This window comes from Paramormyrops kingsleyae, chromosome 4 (genome assembly GCF_048594095.1).
Source record: "Paramormyrops kingsleyae isolate MSU_618 chromosome 4, PKINGS_0.4, whole genome shotgun sequence".
In the NCBI taxonomy this organism is placed as follows: domain Eukaryota; kingdom Metazoa; phylum Chordata; class Actinopteri; order Osteoglossiformes; family Mormyridae; genus Paramormyrops; species Paramormyrops kingsleyae.
In genome coordinates, this window is record NC_132800.1 from 15671243 (window position 1) to 15680954 (window position 9712).

The window sequence follows — 9712 nt, forward strand, 5'->3', positions numbered from 1 at the left end:
TTTGAGCCTGCCCCCCTGAATTAAAAGAATCTGGGAGACAATGAGACCAAATCAAGCTTCCGAAGTGGCCTGCTCCCCCCCCCCCCCAAACACTGCCTTGTCAGGGTCCAGACTGATCCCATTAATTATGTTCCCTGTCGAGTCCATCAAATCACATCTCTCCTCTCTCCCCATCAGCCAGAGCTGTGTTCTTCCTAAATATTGGAAATGAACCAGCACAAATAAGACCAAATAGCTATTTCATATCCAGTGTCGCCTTCTGGATCCCCTGAGAATTTTTAGCTAGTCAACTACTGTGTGGAATAGTTAGTTATGGAGGTTTATATTTTCCCCCATAATCCCTTCTAGCTACTGTAACATTTAATTGAATGATGACACCTGACTACCATGATGTCATCAGCCATGACGGTTTTTAATAATTAAATGGCCAATAGTAAGTAAGGATACTTAATTTGGAACGACTTTTTGAGAAAAGACATTTGTGATAATAAAGTAGATTTATAAAGTAGATTTATAAAGTAGATTTATAATAATAATGTCCTGATGGCACAGTGGTCCTCATCAGTAGGGATTGAGTGTCTGAACTGTCATTATGATGTAACATACCTGTCAACTAATTTCAACTGGAGATTATTAATTTAATTCATAAAGCATAAATCACACGTGCAAATAATGCAAGTCTCATTAATGTGTTTCATGTTCTATGGACCATTTGACTTGTGGAGAAAAAATTGTCATGACAGGATGATATTGAAACATTCAATGGTGAGGACAGTTGTGGTGTTGTGGGGACCACATTACAATGTGAGAAAAACCTGTTATTTTGCCATTGTGGAGACAATTTTTCGGTCCTCACAAGGGGAAACTCAATTTTATAAAATTCAATGACTGCAATCAAAAAACTAAAAATGCCAAAAGTCTCGTATTTTGTTTACTTATGGTTAAGGTTAGGGCTGGGTAGGGATTAAGGTCGTCATGTTGGGATTAGAGTTTTTCCCATAGAAATGAATGGATGGTCCCCACAAAGATATGAATATGTGTGTGTGTGTGTGTGTGTGCCCATCTCTTTTAATATGCTGTCCTAATTAAGTCTTTGAAAATCGTGTTTTCAAATGACAAAATGACAAGATAATAATCATCCATGCAAAAAAAAAAACACAGTAGACCTGTCTGCTTGAAAGAACAAAGAGAAATTTAATCACACCAGAAAGGCAATATTTAATAATATTCTCCATTGTCTGTCACATATAAAACATTTAAAAAGTCATACCCCTATGCCAGTCAGAGGGACATTTCAATTTTATTTTATTAAAAATTCCATATCAGCTGATTGGTATGAGGATAGTTTAGGAAAATGGCCCATCATTGTGTTTGTATATAAACAGCTACCTGTTTAGCACAAGGCTAAAGCTTTATGGGGTCACCAAAATGTTACTGATCTGAGCAGTGCAGTAGCCCATTTTTCTATGGGTGATAAAGCCATCATTGGTGTCATTAATCAGAGTCACACACTTCTTTATTAAATGCCCCCCCTGCGTGATAAATCATGATGTGTCATTTCCCTGTACTGGTTGTGTCTTGACCAACTGTAAATCCATTTCTGGCTTTTCTTGACAAAGCTTCACTGTATTTATTCCTTCTCTGCTGTTACTTAGTCTTCTCTATTGAGTTTTCTATTGAGTTTAATTGTGACTTGTTACAATGACAATAAAGGCACTCTTATTGTTCACATACATCGCATGTATATACATCCTTGTGTCCAGCCTCCCTCTTTCACTCTATTATTGTTATTATTTTTCTTGTTTCGTATTATTATTATCATTATCATCATCCTCATCATCACTGTTGCTTGGTGTCTGGATGTCATCTTTGTTTTGTGCCACTGTGTAACTGCATTTGGATGATATGACAATTAAAACCCACTCGGCTTGACATGACTTGTCCATCGTTGGCAGCTGTACAAGAAGAAGACCGAAGCGGCCAAGAAGGAGTACCTGAAGCAGCTGGCGGCGTACAGAGCTAGCTTGGTGTCCAAGGTGAGGCTTGGCGTCGCCCCTCTGATGCTACATGGGAAATCTGCATGTAGACGTGACCTTACTGGACCGTGAAGGACGTGCAGCTGGGGGAGTGTGTGTGTATTATGGGTGTGTGTGTGTTTGATTAATGGATGCTTAGGTTTCCATGGTTGAATACAGCACCCCCCATTGTAAGCTCTACCCCCAGCCCCGCTGTGTGCTCTAATAGCGCGTGTATTGCTAATGCACACATGCTTGAATATTCATCTAGCATTTTACTCTTAAAGAAAGGCTGGGTTTGCTTCATTAATCCCGTGCCAAAGCATGTCGCTGTAAAAAGAGTCATTAACTGGCTCTGATTCGCAGTCTCGTTGATTATAATTTTATTGTCCCCCTGCCACATGTGTGAACAGGAGTGTTTTAAGCTGTAGAAGGGAGTATTAAGATGTAGATGATGAAGATTTCAGAAGGTGACCGGCACAAGCTGGAATTTCAGTCTGCTTTGTGCGTTGGACTTAGGATGGATTTGAAACATCTCAGAAGATGACATATTATCACTTTTCAAAGAAATAGTCAAGTACTGATAATCTGAGCCAGTTTTGCTGCTGCATTTAAAGGTTTTGGGGAAAACTGGCCAATCGGTTTCTGTTGCATTTTGATCCATCCCCGCACCATGAACATAATGAGGTTCGACTCTCAGCTAAGCAGCAGCGAGCGTTTGAGTCACATGATGAGTCACATGATGAGTCACATGATGTGCTGACATGTTTCGCTTTCCTTGAACCTCTGGCAGAGTTACAGCGAACCTGTGGAGGTGAAGACGTGCCAGGCATCGCAGATGCTGGGCCCCAAGCCTTCACTCTTCCCAGGAGCCCCCCCCGTCCACTCAGGGCTTTACTTGGGTCCCCCGTACCACCCGCAGGGCTCCATGAACCCCTCCCACCTGCCAGGTCTGCACCCCGGCCTGCCCCGCAGCATCGCCCCCAAGGCCAGTGCCCCCATGCCCGTGTCCATGGCCAGGATGGCGGCGTCACCTCCCCCGCAGCTCCAGATCAGCCCCCCCCTACACCAGCACCTGGGCCTCCCTCCAACACACCAGTCTATTGCCATGCAGCAGCAACAGCAGCCGCAGCTGACCGGCCACCAGATGGCGCTGCACTCTCCATCTATGCCACAGGTAGGTGTGACCCCCCCCCCCCACTATGGTTAGCTCCCAACAAAGCATGACATTCCACATTATAGTCAGTTGTGTGTATTTACATTCATTTTCTCAGCAGATGCTTTAATCTAAAGCAATGAGCAAATGAGACAGCAGGGTGGTTCCTGGAGCATTTGGGGGTTAACAGTCAAACCTGTCTGCCAACCCTGGGATTTGAGCCACCAACCTTCCGGTCATAGGCACTGCATCCCGCCAAGTCACACACACACTATTTGCCAGTGAAGCCAAACAAAACATCTTACAGTTTTACATTTTGGTCATATCATGCAGACCTAGGAAATGTGGGTGTCTCCCTTAAATGTGCAATAGTATGCCTTGCCCTGGGATTCAAACAGACTAGCTTTGTGCTTCAAATGCTCATAACCTGTGGGTGGCTTTCTGATTTCCCTCAAAACCAGGTGCGTTTCAGCTACATTCCTTGACTTAATACCATGAATTCGCCGTGGATTTAAGGGTTGAGGTTGGCCTTTCCAAAATATGGATGACAGAGGGAGAGATGAGCAACAGGTGGAATATGACATGTAGCAACAAGGCAGATCGCCAGTGACAGACTTCAGGATCATTACCTTCCAAAGCTTGAAACTGTTAGTGGTGTCACTCTGTATTGACCATAATGCAACCATGTCAGATACCATGTCAGGCTAATTTCCAGCTCTGTAAATATTAGGTTCTTGCCTTGTTTGGAAGACACTGTGTAGCTCTTGCTCCAGTACTGCTTACACTTGTACCTGGGCATTCACTGGAAGCTCAGTCTAGCCACACTTATGCCCAGTCGACAGCCGTATGTCTTTGATGTGCCGTTTGCCTCACTTGTACGTCACTTTGGACAAGAGCGTCCGCTAAATAAAGTTAAATGTAAATGTATAAATAAGTAATAGCGATACAACTCTAATATTTTTACACAAATGAGCAGAAAGTAACATGCGGACGTGGAAGTACAGCACATTTATAGCAAAAAGGTCATATCGATTCATTTATTTCAGCAAGATGTGGCTTGTGTTCTAACCTACTTTCATCCATGACATAACAGTATGCTTTTTTATATAAGGTGAGTTTGCTTATCAGTGGTCAGTGGATGTAATCCCACAGAGATCACAACCTGCTCACACGAACAGATTGCTTTTAGTGTGAAGAGGCTGTTTATGCCCTGTGTGTCATCTCTATGCTTCCTTTCTTTCTTGCTTTCCTTCTTTTCATCATTTCCAGCTTTCCATCCTGTGCCCCACAATATGAAAGCAGTCAAAAATAAAGCATTAATATCTGTCATATTGCTTCATAACCCCATGCTTCGTGTCTATGGCACAGACTGATTTTCAATTTTCCCTCGTAATAAACAGATGCATTAGGATTTGGATGTAATTTAAGGTTGCAAAAAAATGGAAGGAAAAAAAAAACAACAACAACATTGAGATTGATGAATACATCAGTCGCAGAGACAAAAATATCTCGGTATCTGATGAAAATCCCTCTCCGCGCGGACAGGAAATGAAATTAGTTCCCAAGTAAATCTCCGAGATGGCGATGGCAGCTTACCTGGCCACTGGCCCTTTACGGCTGGATGCTGTGTTCTACAGGAACCGATAAGGCTGCAGAAATCTAATTAAGGAACAAATGACCCTTTCGACATCAAATTAATCTTTATCAGTGCTTCCCAGCGCACAGATATTACCTTGCCAGCCTCACCTCGAAAGAACCTGTAGGCTCATGTAGAAACCAATGAGGTTATTATAAAGTTCAGATTAGATGTTTATGCTCCTAGTACTCAAAGCTTAATTTGTTCCTTAATAATGGCCACAAGATGCAGATGTTTTGAATATAGTTCATTTGTTAAGATTTGTGTAGCCTGTGATTTTACTGGACGTTTCAGAATTGTTATAAATCACTCGCAAGCTAGCTGTTTGATGGTATGTGCTTAATTCGGCACGGAGGGAAGCACTCTGACAGTTTCAGAAGATCCAGTGTTGCTTCTTTCATCCATTCGTTTCTGAATTCTGTGGATTAGCTGTAAAATACAAGCCAAGCATCAGCTTTCTAGTGTTACTGCTAATGGCAAAGTTGCTCCTGTTTTCTTGTACTCAGAAGGTGACAGATTGTCAAACAATTGTAAATTTTCTGATGAAAAGTACCTGATTGTGCTACAGATTCTGATTATCCCCCTTTTTCAAAATGATTACTTAATGTATTTTGGCTGTTCCATAAATAACATTTCCCCTGACAGAATGATTGAGGAGAAATCAAACGGACTAGGCATTCAGGCTAATTTGAACATGCTTACAGTCTTTTTGTTTTTTGCTGCATATTTTTCATTCACATACCATTATATGAATTACGCTGACCTACATATTAGTGCAAAAACAACAATTAATTAACTGGGTAAATCATAAATCAATAAGTGAAAGCTAACTGTGGTGCTTGCATGTCACACTGGTACAACAAGAAATCTTGCTGTAAATCTTCCCTCGATTTACTTAAGACAAAATAAGTCATCACAATTTATTTATTTTTTATATAATAAAGCATGTTTTCATGCAACTACTTTAACTGTTGCTACTACTACTACTACTACTACTACTAATAATAATAATAATAATAATAATAACAATAGAGGGTTATGAAGTAGATATGACATTTCAATTACGGCCCGAAATGATTTCCTTATCTGATTGTTGGGGTTTTTTAACGCAGTGGAGATTTGCAAAAAAAAAAAAAAAACAAGCACATTCAATGTAAATCACTTCGAAAAAGTTAAACGTCCCTCATTTGAATGTGAAAGGCTTTATTGTACGAGGCAGGGCCGTGGGGATTTGACAGAACACTGTATTCATACACAGAGTAGCTACCTGAATGAACCAAACTCTAATTTATCACTCCTCGGAATACAAATGAGAGCCGGAGTGCCCGTCTTCGTAATCACATGGATTAGGGGCTGAAATTGTCTGAAGGCCAATTTTAGATTAGCCTGTTACTCCTTGTATGGGTGAGTCAGTCTTTATAAAGAGAGGAAATACTTAAGCTATACTTTTCTTATTCCGTCGGGGAGTCATAAGCTTCATCCCTTTAGATCTCTCCTTTATATCGGTTATAAACCTCGCCAGCATAATAATCCTCTCGCGTTTTGCATATTTGTGAAGCACAAATAAAAACGGGAGAGGGAGGTGCATGTGGTTCAACTTTGGTTTGCTGTAGCAGTGGGGCGGAAGGGGGGGGGCTGTACAAAAAGACAGATGGTCCTTTTGTGATCGAGTGAAGGAGAAGTATTTGGGGGGGGGGGACAATGAGTGAATAGGTAGAGTAGGGGGAGGGGCTGGGAACGCTGGAGCCACCTGCTGTCGCAGCTTTTCAGGACGCCGTTCTTCTGCACCTCCAGGATTTACTTCCTTTCCACGTTACTTTTCTTTGGATGAGTGCGGGGAAAAGGTCTCGAAATTAAAAGATCCGCTCCACTCCGGTTCGCCGTTCTGCGTAATCACATAACGATAATTATAAAGTATTTATAATGACACCGCATCTCGCTCTATTTATGTGTCGACAGCAGTTCGTAAGTCATATATGTGTGATTTTTTTAATGACTTGTTTGTCGCATTCGTTAAACCACCTGTTGTATCAGTAGGTGAGGGGGTGACCACTCCGCCTTGTGATGTGACTAGCTAGCTTGTAGAATGGATGCGCATTTATTTCCTCACCAGCTGAGAAAATTGCTAACAACTTCCTCTTGCCTATCGCTAACAATTTCTTGTGGCTGTCATGTCACTCGTTAAAAAAAATCTATAACTGATGAAAAGGGAGGAAAGTCTACACATGAATGTTACACTCAGTCTGCGGGGGTCACACACCCCCTGATGGGGAGGACAGAACTTAAATTAATAGGGACCACATAAGACTTGTGGGTTGGTCTGTCTAACCAAGACTCTGTGACACTCCAGAGAACCTCAAATACCTCACGGTTGGTGATAATGGCCATTTGTCACCTTTGGCCGACAATGGATCCGACCGCTTTACGACATCCTGTATTCTCTCCTTCTTCCCTGAAGGAGGCAATCTCTGCTGCTGTAAATTATCGCCAACGAGTCCGGGGAGGGGGGACTCCTATTACCACAGTGATCTGGTTAATTCATTATGATTTGATATTTGTTAGCCAAATAGGCTGATTAGATTCATAATTAGTTGAGCCTGTAGTCATGAACTAACTTAACTGTAAGCAAAAAACATAAGTAAGCAACCCAGCGATGTGCTGAAAATCCGCACTCATGCGGCACACCTGGTTTGCTACAATAACAAAATGAATTTACACCAAAGGATGACGCAAACAAAATTTGAGCGGCAGATCTGGCATAAACATGTTTACACGCACACTGCAAACGTGGTTTTACCGCAGTAGGAGTAATAAGCAAGGTGTTTTTGCATGAGCGGCATGCTGAAACTTCGTTGACTCGTATTGATTTCCCCTGTGCCTTTCTTCAAGCCATCGGCTGTTGTTTGTTCCTGTAGTAACTGTGATTTTTTTTGTGCTTTTCCAAAGCAGGGATTTCCCCTACAAGGAGAGTTCCAGAACATCCTGGGGTGCAACTCTCCCGGTGGCCAGGCGTCGTCCCCGGTGATGGATTACATGCGGTCCGGTTGTAGGAACCCCCCAGCACAGAGTGTGGAGTGGAGCAGCGAGTACTGCAGTAACGGGTCAGTGACCTGCCCTGGGCCTTCATTAGCATGCTGCCCCCGATTAAATGCTGAACTTTATAAAATGGAGACATGATGGTCTGTTTCCCTTGACATTACATCAACACCCAGACTGATTAACTGGTTAGGACACTGTGCCTGTGATCAGAATATCACAAGTTCAAATCCCAGAGTCAGCAGAGTGATTTCTCTGTTGGGCCCCTGAGCAAAGCCTTTAACCCCAATTTCTCCTCTGCATTCTCAGTTTTACGTTACTTTGGATTAATGCCTCTGCTAAATAATAATGGGAAATTTATTTATTAGAAAAATGCAAAGTCAAAACTAGCTGGAGAATTTTATTGGCAACTATTTCTGACCATTTAAAATGGTTAAACAAGTTTTTGTTTCCATCCTTTTCCAGAAACCTGCCGAGAGACAAAGCCCTGTACCTCACCTGATCTGGAGATGGGAGTTTCCACGGAAATCCCCCCCATCGCCTCCTCGCGTTGGAAGCAGACCTTCATCTCTGCGGAAAATCCAGTCACCGAGCACTTACAACTTCATATCTTACACTTAAGATTTTTCCAGGTCGGCCAAGAAAGGAATTCAAAAAACGAAATGCAAGGACTTGCTTTTTCAGAAAAAAAAAAAACGAAAACAATTTGATTGCACGAAACAGGGACGGGAAGGGAAATGTGGAACAAAACGCTTACATCTGATGGTTATTGCTTTGGAGTTTCCCTAGCAAATGGGCTTAGATTCTGTAGTTTTTTTTCAGGAAAGAAATTGTAGTCTTCTGTTATTGTTTTAAAAGTCGGGGTTGAAAGGTATCTGTGAAGACTTTTAACAGCTTTTTATAGTCAACATAGCATCTCTGTAAATATATTTGACCTTACACTCTTTTAGAGTATAAAAAACATTTAAGTATGGTGCGATTTAATCAAGACAAGCTTACATACAGTACGTCTTTAAAATGGGCGTTAAATTAAAAATATTCTCCTATTTTTGCCTAATTTTAAGGAGTATTCCAACTGAGAAATTACTATATTTTACAAAAAAAAAAAAAACAATTTAACCTGGTTCTCAAAAATTATTATAAAAATCTGTTGACCCACGAAGGTGCATGAGTTATCTGAAGAGGCAGGAAAAGGAGAATGAATCAAAAGGAAAGAAAGTTTATTTTGTACTACATAGAAAAGCCTTTTTGTATCAATTGTTGTGTGTTAATTAGTAAGTATCCCTCAAACTCTGTGTGGAACAACCAATGGCTTCTGTGATGTTAAATAGACACAGTAACAGACTGAAAACTACTAAATTATAAATCGGGCACATCTGTGTATTATTATTATTATTATTATTCTTATTATTATTATTATTTCTTGATAATAAGGCTATATTTAATCTTTTTTTAAGGAAACGTTTTTCGCTTGTTTACGATATAATGATATAATGGTGGTTGTAAGTAACTATGTTAGCACCAAAAGGACATTTTTTTCTGTTTATTTTTGGACAAGTGGATCCAGGAAAACCATGTGAATATTATTATTTAGTTTTTATTGTGTTTCCAAAAAAATAAATAAATAAGTAAAACCTGCATTTTGTGCAGTAATCTAACTCTGTCTGGCTGCTTACATTTGTCCCACAGGATGTTTGACGTAACTAAACGGGACGGGCTTTTTTGGAGAGGCAGCCACCCCCGACACTTCTGCATCCCCCCCCCCAAATTCTCAGGCCCAGAGTCCCCCACCCCCATTCCTATTTTCACGGAACCGACATTGTGTTTTGTGTTCCCACCTATCCTGCCCTACAATTTGTCTACGTTCTT

The 9712-nt window shown here is 41.1% G+C and overlaps 1 protein-coding gene across 5 annotated transcripts in view; it reads left to right on the forward strand.

Moving 5' to 3' along the window:
- Nucleotides 1-9501, forward strand: part of tox (thymocyte selection-associated high mobility group box) — a 75888-nt gene extending 66387 nt beyond the window's left edge. For 4 of the 5 annotated variants that reach the window (XM_023818262.2, XM_023818259.2, XM_072710760.1 and 1 more), the window contains exons 7-10: nt 1956-2036; nt 2809-3192; nt 7754-7908; nt 8309-9501. In XM_023818262.2, coding sequence (XP_023674030.2) covers nt 1956-2036; nt 2809-3192; nt 7754-7908; nt 8309-8345 — 657 coding nt within the window. In that variant the 3' untranslated portion in view covers nt 8346-9501. The remainder of the gene's footprint in view (nt 1-1955; nt 2037-2808; nt 3193-7753; nt 7909-8308) is intronic. The other variant, XM_023818260.2, reaches the window with a different exon arrangement.
- The last annotated feature ends 211 nt before the right edge of the window (nt 9502-9712 follow it).